The 19,252-nt window shown below is 39.7% G+C and overlaps 1 protein-coding gene across 1 annotated transcript in view; it reads left to right on the forward strand.

Annotated features, from left to right (window-relative positions):
* Positions 1-19,252, forward strand: part of malrd1 (MAM and LDL receptor class A domain containing 1) — a 225,812-nt gene that overhangs the window by 37,098 nt on the left and 169,462 nt on the right. Inside the window, exons 12-14 of the mRNA XM_062984307.1 lie at positions 1,552-1,728; positions 3,283-3,460; positions 13,806-13,962. Coding sequence (XP_062840377.1) covers positions 1,552-1,728; positions 3,283-3,460; positions 13,806-13,962 — 512 coding nt within the window. The remainder of the gene's footprint in view (positions 1-1,551; positions 1,729-3,282; positions 3,461-13,805; positions 13,963-19,252) is intronic.

The raw sequence follows: 19,252 nt of genomic DNA on the forward strand, positions 1-19,252 counted from the left end.
TAATGCTATAGTCTTCTGTTAATGATTCCTTCCTTATAGCCCCTCTCTTTTCCCTATCTTTTTCCATCCTGGGTTTTGGTGTATTCATGACTCCTGGCCTATATAACCTTTCTATCTCTTCTTTCTATCCTTTTCTCTCTTCTATCTTTGGCCCTTCAGCCGGGGTTTGACCCTTATTGGTGGTGGGAAAAGTAAGGGGGGGGGGAGGAAGGCAGAATCTAAAGGGGTGAAAGGAGAGAGTGATAGAAAACGGAGAGAGAAAGAGAAAAACCGAGAGAAGATAACAGCTAAGAGGCAGATAGATAGGGTGAGGGGTAGAAATAAAATAATTAAATTTCTATCCCCCCCCCTTTTTTTTTGGAGCTATTGCTGTTGTTTTTACCGTTAATTATTGTTGTTATTAATATTTCCCCTTTCCCACCCTTCCTCTCTCCCCACCTCTCCCCCCCTCCCACCCCTCCACCTCCCGGTTCTTAATGTTATTTTCACCCTCTTGCCCCTCAGGTCCTGTCACATCCACTTTAGGGGTTCACCTTGCCCCCTGTAAACCAACACGTCCTTTCCAGTCCTGACCTGTCCTTTCAGTTCCTTTCGGTTCCGGTCCTGTCCTTCCAAGTTGTTACCAAAAGAAAAGAGTTCACGCCGGCGATTCCCTTCTTTCCTCACTTCTGCCTCCGCGTCCTCCTCTTTCCCCGCACCGCACGTCCTCTTCTCTTCCTCCTGTATGGTGATCCTCTACGTCCCGCGTCGCAGCGTTGCACGTTGCCCGCCTTACATCGTGCGTCATGCGTCGCGTGCGTCCTACGTTATTCGCTGTGCGTCAAGCGGCTCGGTGCTCCCTCGCCTCTCCGGCTGTCCTCCCGGCTCTGTTGCCGCCCCCAGCGCCGTCTAATGGATCTACCGTCTTGCTTCTCCTCGCTCCGGTTCAGTTTTCCCCTTTGTTTTGTCTCTAGTATTTTTGCTTGCTTTGCTTTGATTTTAGAGGGGTAAAGCTGAAGTTCAGTACACTTCCTTTTCTCCGTTTTCACAGTACTGTTGTAACCGTCCCAGGAACGGTGTCATGCCAATATTCAAAGTGGCTTTTTATTGTTCTAAATTTATTGTTCTAAATTTATTCTAAATTTTCAGTAAGGCAGAGACCTTTCACACTGCTTGTTAGTTAAGGCATTTAAATGGAAGAACTGATACAGATACTTTCTGCAAAAAAAAAAAAAGAATAGTTTGTTATAAAGAACTGTCCATAATGGAAAGAAACAGACAATATCCTGAATGCTCTTGGTAGTACCAGAAGTTGTGAAACCATTAAAACAATGTGACTTAAATTCTGGCTCACCATTCATAAGCTGATTTAGTAGGTCAACTCTACCAATACAATTTGGACTCATGTGTTTACACAAGATCAGTCTTTTTACAAGAAGAGTCTTAATGATATTATCTATAAATGCAATTTAGATTGATGGCAACTTTTTCATTCAATGTTCATATATGAATAAGTTTTCTGATTAAATGTGAGAAGCTCAGAACTGTGGCCATTTGATTTTTTTTTTTAAGGAAGCTTGCCAGTTAGTGCAATAACTCCATCAGTGACATCAATTCCTGTGACACTACCTATGAACAACTGTACAGAAAAGGAATTTGTCTGTAGAGCGACTGGCCAATGTGTCAATGTCAACCAAAGGTGTGATTTCCAACCTGACTGTCCTGACAAATCTGATGAGTCATCTTGTGGTGAGTAAACACATTTCTTAATACAGTTCTTCTGATACAGCCTGTTCTGTCCCCTGAGCTAATTCTTGAAGGTGCTTTAATCTCGCTAGGAACAGAGTTGGATTTACACAGGTGAACAGTTAACAAGGAATTTATTTATTTAATAGAGTAATGAAAAGTTAAATTCTGACTCCTCCCAGGACTAACAATTAAAACTTGTAGGAAAAGTTGGAGGCTTGACTCAACTGTAATTCTTGCTTACTTTTTGCCTTCCTTCTGTGTCATTTCTTGCCTTGTTTTCCATACACTTGTGGTAGGTTTCTTCAACTTCTAACACCAACTTTTAATATGCAATGTGTATAACTTCCTAGCTCCTATCAGCACCTTCTTCCAAATGGCTGACTTCGAGGAAGTTGCTGGATCTGGCTATGAGGCCCCCCCCCTCTGGGGGGTGGGGGATCTCCCATAAACTATACAATAAAGAACCTAATCCCTTCTAACATACCTTTTCTGTGAGATGTCATTGCCAACATAGTGTAGGGCTTCCAATTTTGGACTAGAACTCTAGGAAAGAAGAGTTTGAATTCCCATTACTCAACCACCTTTGGCAAATCATGCACTTTCATAATTAAGAGAAAAGCAAAATAATTTTCAACTTATGCTGACCCTAAAGTCGCCTATCACTGGATTTTCTTGGCAAGATTTATTTAAGTGGGATTGATCTTTGCCTTCTTCTGAAACTGTGAGAGATATTTGCCCAAGGTCACCCAATAGGTTTCTATGGCCAAGAGGTGATTCATATTCTAGTTTCTTATGACCCTTACACACAGCCACATAACCCAGAACAAGGCAAATAATCCACAATATCTGCTTTAAACTGGATTATCTGGAGTCCACGCTGCCATATAATCCAGTTCAATGTGGATTTTATACAGCTGTAGAGTCCTAAACCAGTACAAAAAACTACTACGCCACTCTGGCTTTATTTTCACATTATACCTCCATATTTGGGGGTGGGAAGAGCTTTAGCTTTTGAATGCTTATGCATGTGAAGGCAAGAGGAATCCCAATGTTTATGGATTTTAGCCATTTAGTGTCCTGTGTTATTGAAAAATGGATTATTTGTTTCCAAAATAGCTACAGTCCTTTTGGGCATTTCAGATTATGACATAAACAACTTTCAAGTGTCAGTGCTATTGCTTGTAGAGCCAAAATGATACCATCTACATGGTTGTTGCATGCTACCAAAACATGTATGATTTATGGAAAGCCTGAGAGAGTGTTACTTGCCCAAGGTCGCCCAGTGAGTTTCAATGGTTGAGTGAGGATTTGAATGAAATTGACTATCCTGGACTTCGACTATTGTGCTTGATTGACTGGAATGTTAATCACGGTCTCATTTTTTAGATACTGAATTATCAGTTAAGGGATTGTTGCAGTACCGTAGATTAAATAGTTCTATCCCAGAATACCACTGAAAGAAAGAATAGCCAAAGAGCTTCTGGGAATCAGTTTGCTCCATATTTCTGTATTGTTCAGTGCCATGCCATTATTTTTTCTGCCTTATTTCCATAGCCCCTGATGCTTGTGACTTTGACCATGGAAACCTGTGTGAATGGTATCAGCCTGCAGCTTTGACAGTAGGAACATATTATTCAGTCCATACTGCTAATGTGTTCCAGTGGGGCCTTGGAAAAGGATCAGGCATCCATCCAGGCGAGGAGAATCATCGGCCATTGGCTGATCATACTACGTGAGTCCCGTGCTCAAACACATGTTTTCCTTTTGTGTCTTTCACTCTGACAGATTTCATCAGTCTATGTGCAGCTGCTTTAGTGTGATATATGTAATTGCCATAAATCATTTTACCTCTGTGTCTTGCTGTCCTGTATTATTTCTCCTCCTCTACTCAACACTGTCACTTCTCATCTGATTGGTCAGTTACATGTAATGCTTAACATGAAACATATTGGGAAGGAAGTTCATATGCAAGAATCCATGGGTAGAAAGACTCTTGTATTTGTATTTTATATCGAAATACAGGGTTGTCTGGGCCAAGTTTATTGAGAAGAGGTTTGCCATTGCCTTCTTGTGAGGCTGAGAGAGCGTTACTATCCCAAGGCCACCTAGTGAGTTTCATGCTTTAATTCCTCTTTTCTTCTCAAGATTTGTAACTGGCCAGCCTACGTCACAACCCTTTCTTTGTATGGTATTGTGTGTTTGTATGAGGGAGGAGGATATGCTGTTGCTGTTGTTGTACCATCACAACTGTTGTTGTTGTGTCTCTCACTTTTTCCTCAGAATTTTTTTAGTCAATTTACAATAAAACCAGATAGATACACACACACAAAAGATTATCATTAAAGTGTAACTAAGCTAGCAATAATATTTAAAAATAAAGATAAAAACCGGTAAAAGCCACGCCTTATTACAGCCTTTTCTTTAGCCAATTTGTGAAAGTTTCTCATGATAAAAAAAGTATCTGCCTGCTAAGAAGTCTTTGCCTATTTCTTGGAATTTTCTTTGCTTGCTGGCTTTCTGAAGATTTGGGGTGGAAGGGCTATGGGAACTGGCTCACTAAACTAACCAGTTCAAGGGTTATATGAGCGCACTAAGTGAATGGCAGCCCTTGATTGTGGTCTTTTTGCAGGATTTAACATAGTGTGCTTTGTGCTCATGGAAAAGAAATGAGGGGCTGATTTGCTGTGGCTTCATTATGCAAGTCATCATATCCCATTAAAGAGATTCATTTGATTTTCTTGTGATGTATTGAGCAAAACAAAAAAACACCACCAGATTTTTATTGCCTGTTTTCTTGTATTCAGTAAAAATCACACATGCGTGCTTACATATAATGAAAAAACCCTGTGATTATCTGTAAATCAAGCTGTGGTTCCCAGGATCATTTAGCCATCTTATCACATTAAGAAATTTCCCAGTCGTGAGACACTTCAGCCTCTTTTCAAGCATTAAGAGGCACTGAGCTCATTACATGAGTTAAAATACTTCCGCCTGTCATGCATAACCCTCTGTGGTTGAAAAGAGTCAGAAGTGCCCTGAAAGGAGGGAACTTTAGCAATTGACATTGAGAAATTTGCCCCTTGTAGGACACTTCAGCCTCTTTTCAACCACGGAGAGGCACTGAGCTTATCTTATGTTCCAGGGTTGAAAACAGGCAGAAATGTCCTGAAAGGAGGGAACTCTTAACAAGGCCAGCAATTGTGTTCAGAGTTCCTACCTCTTATCGCACTTACCCCCCATGGTTCCAACTGAAAAACAGATTGGATGGGAACCATCAAAAGTTTCCCATCCTGTTTCATTGCCTTAACGTCAGCAGTCTCTTGTATCCTATGGAGTTTAATACAGAACCATAGGATCCCATGGAAAGAAATGCTTTTAACCGGGATCACTGTCTCTTGTATCTTATGGGCTTTGATGCAGAACTATAGGATCCCGTGGAAAGAAGTGGTTTCAAACTGGTGTCGGTCTTCTTTAATGTAAGGGGCTTTGGGCAGGGCAAGGGATCGCTTGGTTTTCAGATATTGTTGTTTCTTCTGATTAAAATCAAAAAAGTAATACTGATCTTGTGATGAATGTATTGCCAGCTCTTAAGTTTCCACGTATGGGTGTAAGTGTGATGGGGAGGCAGAACACGAAACAAAATGGGGCTGTTGACGATATAAGAGGGGCAATTCTCTAGTCTTAAAGGGATGGTCAGTTATGCTTTCCTCTCTCAATAAGAGATGTAAGATCGATTTCCGTGGCTGACCCACTTACATGAAACAATTCTGAGTGTATTCTTGCCAGAAGACATTGTAAGAAACGTTCTGTGGCTCCAAAATGTGATTTCACAGCAGGCATCTCATGTTGCTGTTTCCCAAGTGACTCTCCTATTTATTTTCCCAGATAGACTCTGTTGGGATATTAGATGAATGTCACTGATGAAATAGTTGCAAACTGCTGGCTTGGATTTGATTTGGCATGGTGGTCAAAATCTCATATCCTTAGTAAGGGAAGAAACTGAAACTACTAAAGCATTTGCCAAGTGAAGCCACAATTTCATATTGTGCCAAGCCACAGAAGAGTTGGAAAGCTGTAAATAAATTATGCTGACTGTGATTAGACACTGTGCTAGAATGTGCCATCTTTATTACTTGAGAGTGAGATTCTGTCCCATTGTTTCCTTTGCCTTTCAAGCTCGGAGGATTTATGATGGAATGTTAATGAGAAGTGCTGTGTCTTCGATGAGCCGCAGAAGAATTACGAATTAATTTCAGCTTTTTGTTAGGAGCAGCCAAACATTTTTTTTGGTTTTAAAGTACATTCACACAAAAAGCCCTAGTCAAGAAACTTTAGTTAGCATTTGGAAATCACTGTGTTACAGTGAAAATATAGAACTCTTCAACTCTGGTGCACTTTGGCCAGCAAACCTATGGGCCATGCTATTTTTACTCCAGTGGTTTGAAAGTTGAAAGTTTTAGGACTTTATCACATGGTTTTGCTATCCACTATAGTCCCATTATCATTGATAGTGGATGCATACTACATTGAATCTCTTCAATATAGCACCTTTCTTCATTAGTGCAGTTGCATCATGTTCAGCATCATCAATATAATAGGTCCTTGAGAGAAACACTGTGGAAAAGGGAGGGGGCAGGGGTCGCACGGTAACCGAGTCAGGCTGTAAAGGTAAAAAGGAGAGTAAAAAGGAGACAGTGAAACGGGTATGAGGACAGAAGGACACTGGGGTGTCCATTTAGTAAAGGGGTTAGTTTGTAATTCATAAAGGGGGTCTGGAGACAATGTATCCTCTGGGAGCTGGCGTTGCTAAAAGTCTTTCTCTGGCAAACCATCGGAGCTCGGGGCTCCAGTTGGCAAGGTTTGAATCTCCCATCATGGTCCAAATTCAGACTTTTGCTGGGGAGTGGGGGGGGGGGGGTGAGATGTCTTGGCTCGACATCATTATGATGAGTGCTCCTTTCATGATTAAGTACATTATTGCTGAGTGACATTTATCAAGCAGGGATTCAATTCTTGTGGAGCTGATTAATCACATCAGCATTAAATTAGGAATAAGAGGTTCCTTACTATTAAAGAGAAAGATCACAGGTTTCAGCCTGCAGATTATACTACCCACTTTGGACCTTCCAATTTCCAAATCTTTCATTCAGAAAAGCAGGGACTGGCAGAGCTGGCTTGTGGCTTTCATGTCCTCTTGGTACTGAATTGACAACTAACTCTCTGCACATGGGATAATTGTTTCCTAAAACTTAAGTAAATCTCTCTTTGTTTAATTGGCATTCTTTGCTCAAATGGGGATGCATTCTAGAGCATTGGATAGTTGCCGTGGTAGGGTGACATATATCTTTTACACAGGTATCCAGTTATTTCTCTTCTCCATGAGAGAGCTCTGTGAAGGAACAACTTTGGGCTGACAGTTATAGAGGAGAATAATACCATGGTTGTACGAGGACGTATGCATGGGGTTTATGTTATCATGTATGCCATAGGACGTATGCTTGGGGCTTATGTTATCAGTAACAGACAGAGCACTAGAGAGTTGTGTGCCTACATGCCTCATTGAAAGTTGCTGCAAGTTTTTCATTTAACTATCTGCAACTTCCTAGCCATGAAGAGAAGCCGGAAAGTTATTTGTTAAGATGACAGTTTCCAGAATCCCCTAGCAAGTTTAGTCATGTTGTTTGTGGGATTCTGTGTAGTCTCCCAAGTGTTGCCTCATAGACAACTAAAGATGTTAGATCTGATCCATAATCCTTAGGTGACCTCATGAAAATCAAGAGCATTTCTGAGTGACAGTAATGTGGTGTCACAAAAGAAGCAAAAACAGCAATAGTCCCATAGAGATTTCTAACTCAGAAACAGATTCGTGGCTCCAAGCATGTTTAACATTTTAAAGCAATATTATATACCATTGGGAGTGCATTTGTCTTTGCAATTTACCTTTTCAGTATGGATGAGTGGGTGGAATGCAAGCGTAAATATTTTTCACTGCATTGTGTTTATGTTAGAATGGAATGTACTGACATATTTCATAGACATACGTTTCATTGAGCAAGCATGAAATTAATAGCAGTGCATTCAAATGACACTTTGGGAAGCAGAGATCATAAGCATTGCACAGGAGTATCCTTATAATGTAGCATTTGAATGTGTGCAAAAAAAATGAGTTTTATGTAGGATTTTTTATTCTCTACAGACTCTTTCTCAAAAGTATCATATCATTTGATGAAAGCCAGTATATGTGATTTCTGTCTGTTACTTTTTTGTTATGCATGTGTACACATACAACACAATGAAAGGCATAGATTTAGTTTTCCTTGCCTACTCAGAATTCTTTATTACTGAAGGAAGCCACAAAACTGCTATTCTTTTTTTATTATCACCAGGGGCAGTTCACCCGCCAGGCAAACTAGGCATTTACCTGTGGCGCCATCTTGTTGGGGGTGCCACAGGCAAATCCTGGCTCCGCCAGGAAGGCGTTCCACACTTTGAAGACCAGAGAAGCTGTGCCCGCTTCTCTGGTCTGCAAAGCACCGAGGAAGGCTTCTTTCTCGCTAGGAAGGCATTTCTTGGCACTTTGCAGACCAGAGAAGTGGGCACCGTTTCTCTGGTCTGGAAAATGCCAAGAAACGGCTCCCTGGCGAGGAGGAAGACCTTTCTTGGAGCTTTGCAGCCCAGAGAAGTGGGCGTCCGCCTCTCTGGGCTGCTGTCACAGATGGTTTGTTCTATGTAATTTTTAAAGAGTTGTTCTTTCAGGCGAGGAGGTTTCCTCCTCCTCCACCTCTTCCCCTTTGTTGGGGAAAGCGCTGTTCCTTTCCCCCTCCTGCCTTGTCCTCCTCCCCACCTCCGTACCCACCTTTTCTGCCATCAAAAGGGAGAGGAAAGGGGATCGTATTCCTCTTCGGGGAGAGGCTGCTGTTCGCCGGGGGGGGGGAGCTTTCTCTTCCTGCCAATCTCCTTTCCTTTCTCTAAAAAACCCCCCTCTCTTCTTTGTCTTGCGTGCCGTGATATTCTGAGTTATATGGCTGTGTGCCATATAACCCAGAATATCAAGGCAGAATAACCCACAATATCTGCTTTGAACTGGGTTATCTGAGTCCACACTACCATATAATCCAGTTCAAAGCAGATAATGTCAATTATCTGCCTTGATAATCTGGGTTATATTGCACACAGCCATATAACCCAGAATATCAAGGCAGAAAATCTCACAATATCTGCTTTCAACTGGGTTATCTGAGTCCACACTGCCCTATATCCCAGTTCAATGTTTGGTGCTAAATTCGCAAATATAGTAATTCCTACATAACATTACCATGTATTGAACTGCTTTTTCTGTCAATTTGTTTTAAAACATATTTTGGTGCTTAATTTGTAAATCATAAAGTCATTTGAAGTTTAATAGGCTTTTCCTTAATCCCTCCTTATTATCCAACATTTTCATTAATCCAATGCTTTTATTTTTCAGTGATTGGTTTGGGGGGGGGGGGGCGCAAAAATTCTGTTCGTCTACACTTGAAAATTACCTTGGGCTGGCTCTGATTATCACACTCTTTTCTTTTCAAGTTTCCTAATATTTAATTCTGTTTTTTGTTCACACTTCTTCACTTAAGTCATACATTTGGAGCACAGATCCTCAACAACATCTTTAATGTGAAAACCCACAGTCAGATCTCTGCTCAGCTATAAAGTCCAGTTGATGTCTTTGGAAAATTCTTTTAGAGCAGAGTAGGATTTGGGGTTTAACAGTAGGTGGGAGTATATGGTTTATCACAGCATAGTTCACATATGGATATTTGCATTATACTAAGGGATATTGGATTGAGATCCCTATCTCTTTACTGAGACATAAATTCTATTAAGCTTACTCTCTACAGACAAAAAAAGTGTTGTTGACTACATCAACGTATTGATGTAAGCTCCCCAAAACAGGGAAGGATGTATATTTCTCATTGATACAATGAAGGTACACGTTAAAAATGCACGTAGGTTCTGGTGTGTTCACAATCTGGAATTTCCTGGAAGCTCCCAAGTAACCTGTGGTTCTTGCAATGGATTAAAGGCTAGAAGCAGTGCATTGTAAGGACGGCTCAATGAGGATTTGAGGTATGTTTCAATTGACCCAGGTAGACCCGGAGGAAGACACTGTTTATGTGCATGATTTTAAAAAACCACTTATAATTTAGACTACTAAAATGATGTCTAATATTTTACTAGGTTTGCAAATCTGTTTTATTTCTAATTTTCAATCCTCTCTTCCAATGAACACAATAAACATGCATGAAAGAGTCACAGTATATATCACTGTACTACAATTGCACCTCAAGTACACAGTTTTGATTAGACATCAGAAAAACAGCATAAAGATTAGGATACTTTATGCTTCCCTTCATGATATCTTAGCTATTCTTTGTTTTTTGTTAGAAAACTTATCAGTTAATTAGAAAAGAAATTGAAAGTAAACTGTGATCAGGAGCCTGGATCTTTATTCTGTAGGATACGTGCTAAAATTTAATTTGAATTGCAGCAATTTAAATGTAGAACTTATTACTCAAACATAATGTTGGGGAATCTACTTACATTCGTCCCCAAACTTTTATGCATTCATAGAAGAAATCTAAAAGTAAAACTGCTATGTTAAAGTTGCTTTTTTGTGCCAGAGTGCTTAGATAACCAAAGATAATGTCAGGGCTCAGGTCATGGATGAGGATGAGGAGGAAGAGGCCTTCCTTTCCAGCAGATGAACTCAGGACCATGGCTGAGCAGTTACCTGAGCAGTCTGAGGATGTGACTGCAGGAGCTGGGCCCTTCTGGTGGAGGAGTGTCTGAGGAACAGGATCAGAATGATGAGCAGGAATTAACTCCCCCACTCAGCTTCAGCTAAGGCTAGATTCCATACAGCTGTGAAGGTCAAGTATTGGTACAGAGGAGCTACACAGCTGTAAAGGCTTGTTGCTGGCAGCATAAATAATGGATGCTGGAGGTAGCTTGGTGTTAGCAGCAATTGTCGTTGTATGGAGAGTTTCACCTGGAAATCTTGTACCTTGAACTTTGTGTGTTTGGATTTCTGGTAAGCTTCATGCTAATTGACTCTTGAAACAGAACATTCTAACTATCCTTTTGCCTTGCCCTTTGAATGGACTAAATTCTGTTATGACTAGGATTGCCTCTGACTTTGCTTTTGTGAAAAAAAAGGCTGTTCCCTCTTGACAGATAACCAGAAAAGAAATATTTAGTCTCACGATGTATAATTCACCATGTATATAAAGTCTCATTCCATGCACAGGAGTAAGGTATTCTAAGCCGGGCAGGAACCTCAAGCCATGATAGTGAGAGAAGGAGAATCCATTAGTTGTTTGAGTGGATGGAGCAAAAAAATGGAGTATCATGGGAGAAACCATAGCAGTCTGTCTGGAAAACCACAGCAGACTCATTAGCTAAGCATTCCTCATTGGCTGCTCAGACAATGGGCCACTCCTATAGAGAAGTGAATGGAAGTTCTCCACAGTAGTCCATTTTTGAAAGCTACACATAGGAGTCAAACCAGTGTTGGATTCTAGATATTGTATATGTTGTATGTGAGTAGTCCACAATACACTATGGTGACAGGGATGTCAAAATAAGGTTTTTAGAGTTGTACCAAATGGGACTTGAGCATCCATGGATTTTAGTATCAACGGGGAGTTCTGGAATGTAACCACAGCAGACACTTTCTCTGCTATGGAGGGAGAAGCAGGATGAGGAAGAAAAGGACAATGGAAAAGTCCTTCTTTTCCTTAATTTTGATCTTGAATGAAGTGATGAGTAACATTAGCAATTATCTTTCTGCTGCAAGAAAACCTTTGAACATCTGCTCAGTTTTCAAAGACTGCTTGTAATCCAGAAATTATTTTGTACAAATAGTCTTGGGCTATATAGGTCATAACCAACACTTTAAATTGTGTCTGGAAACAAATTGGCAGCCAGTGGAGCTGTTGCAACAAGGGAGTTGTGTGATGATCCCTGTAGCCAACTCCATTTAACAATATAACTGCCTCTTTTTGGACCTGCTGAAGTGTAGGGTTGCTTCACTTGAAAGATTTACAACAAGTACACTTGTGCTTCAGCAGGTACTGCCCTATGCAGCTTTGCTGCAGGTAAGTTTAAATGGTAATACATTAGCTTAAGTTTATCAGTGAACTGTGTATTGTCAATGCGATCTGGGCCACAAACTATTTTTCTGATTTGACTTTATATTTTTGCCTTTAAAAATTATTCTTATGAAACTGTATTGGCATTGCTAAATACTGTAATTGGAGTGTACATCTGCATTAATGTTCTTCTCAGTTACTATACAGAAAAGTCCTGGTAAAGTGAATTGATTTTGACCCATCACAGAAACTATAACCTGAAACAATGGTGTGACCTTATTTTAATGGTTTGCTTTATAGCTTTTAAAATACTGAATTGCATGGGAAGGAATACAATCCTTGAAATAGAAACTGCAAAACTTTAGAAGATCAGTATGTTAACTTCTCTGGTTGTCCACATAAGAAAAGAATTATGGAAATAAACAGAAAATCAAGTTGTACAGCAAAACAAGGTCAAAATAGTGCCGTTTATAGCAGTCTTTCAGAAAATCACCGAGGCATTAAAACACTCCAAGCGAATTCAGGGGGGAAAAGAAATACAACAGTATTGTACCTTCGTGCCTTCTCTCTTAAGCACTGCTGTCACAAGAGTAAAGAGAATATAGTTAATAATCTCTTTGCTATTCAGTAGGAAATGTTCCAAGGGCAATACAGCAGTTAGGCCTTCAAGATGCCACCATTTGAGGAGGAAAAAACCCATCCAAACTAGACATGGAAGTGTGAAATACCTATTTTTCACAGCTGGTAAGATTGCAGTAGCAAGCTTTGTACCTTTACGAGCTGAAAGAAAAATTGAAATTGAACACATTAATGAAAATGTGGATCTTTCACCCGTTAACAATATTTACATGTCACTTTTCAGCTTAATGAATTTCTGGGGTTCTTAGGTCATATTAACATAGCTTAAAATAGCATGGATGAATACAAAAGTAATTTCAGACAAAACAGCCCAACAGAACACAGAAAAATATCAGCAGATTAACTTGAAAATGTTGGCATCATGAAAGGCCTAAATAAATATACAGAATTATAAATGGTGAATAAAATGGAAAGGTCATTCCCAATGCTACAGATTTTTTTTAAAAAAAATAAAATCCCCAAACTTGCTTTTCCTCCATTGTGGTCTCCCAGGGATGTGAGATCTTTTATCTTTTCCCTATCCTCAGAGTAGATGATCTGTTGTACTTCACCTGATGTTATGTTCTAATTTCCAAAGCCCTCTGCAAGTGATCAGTTTAGATCTCTACATGAGTGAGGATAAGTTCCTTTTCCAATCGTCCACCAGGTGAGCAGTAAGAGGAAAGAGAATGGGATGGCTGGAAAGGAGATGGTTGGAAAAGGGGTGATTCTTTCGTTTCTGAACCCATTGACCACAAATCTCACTCCTGACACATTGCCCCTGAGGGAATGCATCCCTTACAGGAAAAAGAGTTGTCCACTTCTGCAGATACACTGGGGAATATGGTGGGTTGTGTTGGAAAGCAAGGAACAGCCTCCTGAACATAAAACCTGATGGAGCTCAGACTGAAAATATCTGTTTTTTCCATTTTTTCATCTTTTTTGATATAAATGGTTCAAGGGATTTTGCTGTCCAAAGCAAAGGACAACACTCTTTCCTACCCAGTGTCTGTCTGTCTGCCTGTCTATATATCATTTACCTATCTCTCCCTGTTGATGAACGCAGGATTACTGAGATTATCCGGCAATCCCATACTTATTTGCCTGGAAGTTTCCTGTATACACTATCTTCATTTCTTTGTTCAGCTATGAAGAAAGAAATCAGATTATTATCTTCTACTTAATAACTATATATCTTTAAAAATTGACTAGAGGCCATCTTGATTTAGAGATGTATTTCTTATATACTTATCCAACAACTGTTATCCATCTGCATATTTCTGGCATAGCAATATTATTTACTTAATCTGTTAATTTCTTTCTTCATAGGGCTACGAAGGAAGGTTCTTACCTCTTTGCAGACAGTTCTAATGGAAAATATGGTCATACTGCAGATATTATCACCCCAGTAATTTCTCAGACTGGACCCAAGTGCAGGCTGGTATTTTGGAATTATATGTATGGGGCAACAGTTGGTACTTTAAAGGTAATGGAAATATATCTCATATTGTTTTTCTAAGAATATTCACACTCTGCCAGCTGAGACACAATACATGGAATGCCCTCCTCCCTTGTGTCTCATAATGATCCAAACATATTTTTATATGTGCATCTTTGAAACATACTCCATGCTGTGATAGAAAAATAATCAAAAGTCTGTGTTCAATAGATTGCTGCCTTATATTCTTATATTGCAAAGCTATGATTCCACTTTGACTTCCATGGCAATACCTTGTATCCTTGAATGCATCTACACTGTAGAATAAATACAGTCCTACACTACTTTAACTGCCACGCCTCAATACTGTGGGTGGGATCCTGAGAGTCCTAGTTTGGTGAGACACCAGCACTCTTTGGCATAGAAAGTTAAAATCCTTGTACAGTAGAGTCTCGCTTATCCAACCTTTGCTATCCAACATTCTGTATTATCCAACACAGTTTGCCTCCTGCCCGGATCGACAGCTATTTCTCTAGGCAGGCAAGATTCAAAGATTTTTAAAAATCTTCACAGGACTGAACTTTTTACTGATTTAACTTCTGACAATGTTCATTTGTATCATTTTATGAAATTATATCTTTATTTGTAGTCAATTTTTTTAGTAGTCAAATGTTTTTGTAGTCAATGTTTTCAATACATTGAGAAGTTTTGGTGCTAAATTCGTAAATACAGTAATAATTGCATAATGTTACTGTGTATTGAACTGCTTTTTCTGTCGATTTGTTGTAGAACATTATGTTTTGATGTTTAATTTGTAAAATCATAACATAATTTGACGTTTAATAGGCTTTTCCTTAATCCCACCTTATTATCCAACATTCTGCCAGACCATTTATGTTGGTTAAGCGAGACTCTACTGTAAACCTATAACTTCCATGGGTCCATAGTATTGACCCAGGGAAGTTAAAGTGGTATCAAACTGCCTAAATTTCAGTTTTACAACATCTTGAGCCTTCTCTGCCAAAGAGTGCTGGTTTCTCATTAAACTACAATTTCCAGGATTCCATAGCATTGAGTCATGGCAGTTAGGGTTAACACCAAGCACAAAGTAGCTGCACGCAATAACATCCTGCGGAAACTGACTGGCAGCGCACGGGGAGCAGACCCACAAGTAATAAGAACATCAGCCCTGGCCTTGTCTTTCTCAACTGCTGAGTACGCCTGTCCTGTTTGGCACAAGTCTACCCATGCAAAGCAGGTGGACATAGCACTGAATGAAACATGCAGAATCATCACGGGATGCCTTAAACCTACACCTGTTGATAAACTCTACAAGTTAGCTGGCATTGCCCCTCCTGACGTGCGACGGGATGTTGCTGCTAACGGTGAGAGAAAAAAGGTCGAACATTGTGAAAGCCACCCACTGCATGGCTATCACCCTCCTCCCACCAGACTCAAATCAAGGAAGGGCTTCATGAGAACCACCACTCCTCTTGATGTTCCCCCAGCAGCAGCAAGGGTGTCCCTCTGGGCAGCTAAACCTGGCAATTCTAACTGGATGGCCCCCTATGAGGGTCTTCCTCCAGGGGCAAACCAAGAATGGGCAACTTGGAAGTCCCTGAACAGACTCAGAAGTGGAGTGGGCAGATCAAAAGACAACTTGGCAAGGTGGCACTACCTGGAGGAATCCTCCACCTTGTGTGACTGTGGAACTGAACAAACAACTCCGCATATGTATGCTTGCCCACAATGCCCTGCCTCATGTATGGAGGAGGAGTTGTTTAAAGCTACAGACAATGCAGTTGCTGTTGCCCGCTTTTGGTCCAAAACTATTTAGTTGCTTGTGATTTTTTTTAAATTTCCATTATTTGAAATGTATTTGTTGTACAATGCTTTTGACACGAAATAAATAAATGGCAGTTTAAGTGGCCCAGTAGAATTATGGGCCAGATAACACAATGAATGCAGAAATAATTATTTTTCACTAAAAGACTAAAATAAAAGTACTTTCCTTCCCTAAGCCTTTTCATCTCTCAGCAGATGAGTTTTTCATTTTTTTCATTCACATTTTCCTAACAAATAATAAGTGGAGCGATAGTTGTTCATTCCGATCTACACAAAGCGAGTGCTACTAATTTTGACAAGAGAATGTTTTGTTGCATATTTACTCCCTTTTCGGAAATCCACGACTATTCATAACCCAAGGAACAATTTTGAAACTTGTATTAAATTATGTTATGATAGAGAGATTATTTAGCTTTTCAAAGAATTGAGTATTAAGGAGAAATAATTTGCATATAATAAAGCTGAAATATTGCAAAGGTTTTCACACATCCTGAAAATAAAATATGTTTTACAGTAAGATCTTGTAGCTGTAATCTAAAACTTAGTGAAGCTGAAATTCTTGGAATTAAGACACAATGATATAAATTCAAGTACGTTCATCAAAGAATTATTTAATATTGTTGTTTAAAAGTAATTAAGATGCATCAGAAGAAAAACATGATAACAGAACTCTCTTATCAAAGAAAAGCTCTTCCTAAAACTCGGTCTCTGAAAGGAAGGACATATCCACATATAGGGAACTGCAGGCTATGGACAGCCATTTGCTGATATAGTTTCCTGAAGATTATAACAGTGGTCATGTCTGGTTATTAGTCTGAGACACGTGCAGGCTTTCTTCCTACACATGAGGTCCTCGACTTCTTTCTTTCCACAAGCTGTTATCAAACCATGATGTCTCTAGTTAACTATAAATACTAAAATGTTTCCGTAAAGCAGCTTGTATCTTAACTGGAGCCATGAAACCTCTCTGGGGTTTAGGGTGACCATTAAAAGAGATAACCAAGATGACAAACCTATTGGGAGATAACCTTCCAGGTTTGAATTACTGTGAAAGTCTGGACCTAATCTGGAGCAGATTTACTTCCTCTCTGACATGACAGACACCCATCACTCCTGACATTTCCATCTGGAGAGATTGTTCTGCTTGTAGCTAAAAGGAACTCTTCGGCTATTTAATCTATTTTGTGTTAAGAATTTTCAGTGGGAAGAAAACAATTAAGGAGGATTAAGAGTGTAGCAACTCTGAAATACGGCAGAATATTAAACTTCGGTTTTGAGCATGATACCCAGGTTTGTTTCAATCCCAGGAACGACATTTCATAATATGAAACAAATTGGAAACTATGCTTCATTAAAGGGTTCCTTGTTCAATTGCAGCTTGCACAAAGTGAGGCACAATGGGATTCATTTATACGTGAAAGTCCAAACAAGATCCAGATTTTGTACTGGCATTGCTACTCTTTTCTTGCAAAAATATCTGACTTGCAAGCATGTTTAGTCTTGCCAATTTACCCTAAGCTTACAAGTAACAGCAAAGTGACTATTTTTTCATAACTAAAGCATATTTTATGTGTGCTATTACTGTAATACAACAAGGCATCACTTCACTTTATTTGCAATATAGCTGAAACAGATTTAGTTATTTTTAGGTGGAGCCGCGGTGGCACACTGTGTTAAAACCTTGTGCCGGCTGAACTGCTGATCTGAAGGTTGGGTTGCTGACCTGAAGGTTGTCGAATCTGCGAGATGGGGTGAGCTCCTGTCTGTCAGCACTAGCTTGTGGGGTCATGAAAGAAGCCTCTCAGCAGGATGGTAACACATCTGTGCGTCTCCTGGGCAACGTCTCTGTAGGTGGCCAATTCTCTCACAATGACTTGCAGTATGTTCTCAAGTTGCTTCTGACATTATTTAAAAAGTGATTTTTATACTTAGAAGGTGAACATCATAGAATATTAATTTGGTGCCACAGGCTTGCAGGTTTTCGTGTTCAGGTGTTTTTAAACAATAACCAAAAGTAACCATTCGGTACTCACTTTTGAAAGTTTTAAGTATAAATAACTTATTGAGCCAAAGGTTTGGAAGTATAATGAATTCTTTTCAATGTAAATTTCCAACTCCAAGATGCCACAGTAGCAATTACTGAATCTTACCACGAAGGGATTTGTTTGGATGTCAGTTAGCATCTGATATGTTAGTGGATATGCTATACTGTGTTTGATGTGCTCAGACTCTTGAATGCTTTGGAGACAACTTTTGCATTTCTTCTGTCAGCTTGTCAGTTAATATATGAAACTCTGTTATGATAGGAATACCCTTCCATTCAAAGAGAATGGTTATTTCATTTTCCATGTCATATAAAACTGGGAGATGATATCCCTTTGCTCTGTCCTAGACTGTCCCGCAGCTAAGACTGCATATTATTATACCTGGTGATAAATCCTAGAGGAGAAAAACATTTCTGGGAGTTGATGATATATAGTTCTGTCAGTGCTGTCTAGAAGCATGATTTGACATACATCACCATCCTTCCATCTCCCAATGTTGTCAGTTTGGCTCCGTTCTGACACTTTAGCGTCAGTGAAGCATATTTAGGATAGTTGACTCCTGGGAGGGACCCGTCACAATTCAATGAATATTTACTGAAGCAAGAAGCGAGGAGGACACCTCATGCACCTCAGACTGAACAAGCACTCTGGAACTTGATTGGAAAAGTTTTTTATGCAAACAACTGGATGTTTAATGTACTGCCTAAACTAAAATTAGTTTTGAAAACTTAATATATCTATGAAGTTTATGGTTGTTTTACTTATCTGATCAACTGAAAACAATACAGCTTCCTGACCAGTGTCATTTTTTCTTCAAACCAACTGAAGTGGAAATGATAAAAAGTTTGTTAATTAATCAAGATTCAAAGATTGTTATATCTGAGTTCCTGTTATGTCATTTGTCATATCCATTCTTGTTATAGCAATTTATCCATGTTCCTTTACTTCAGTTAAATATGGAGATTGGAAAAGTTACTCTTTTGGACTAGATATTGCAGAATATTCTAGTCAGTGGCTGTTGGGAAATTCTGAGAGTTCACACATTCACTAGCATTTGGATGCCACTTCCACACAGCAGAATTAATTGCTATTGTTTGATACTTTTGCATCCTGGACACATGCAAAACACTGGCCAGCAAATGTAATCTACTGCTGTCTGTCTCCATAATACACAGCAATGTTCAGGGTTTCTTGCCTTAAGCTGACTTTGCCTTGGTTTAGGTAAAGTTGGTGGATACTCTGGAGTTTGCTGGAAGCTGTGTAGTATACCAGGACTTTGCAGCCATTTGGATAGCTGGATTGGGTCAATCTCCCCTCCTTCATGCTGATCATGTGGGCATTGGGCACCCATTCTGGCATCTGACACAATAGGCGATGGCCAGGCATTCACAGGGTGCTCCATGGCTGCAGAGGAGTAGTGACAATAACAAGGTGACAGCCCAGCAAGG

The sequence above is a fragment of the Anolis carolinensis genome, chromosome 6 (assembly GCF_035594765.1).
Source record: "Anolis carolinensis isolate JA03-04 chromosome 6, rAnoCar3.1.pri, whole genome shotgun sequence".
In the NCBI taxonomy this organism is placed as follows: domain Eukaryota; kingdom Metazoa; phylum Chordata; class Lepidosauria; order Squamata; family Dactyloidae; genus Anolis; species Anolis carolinensis.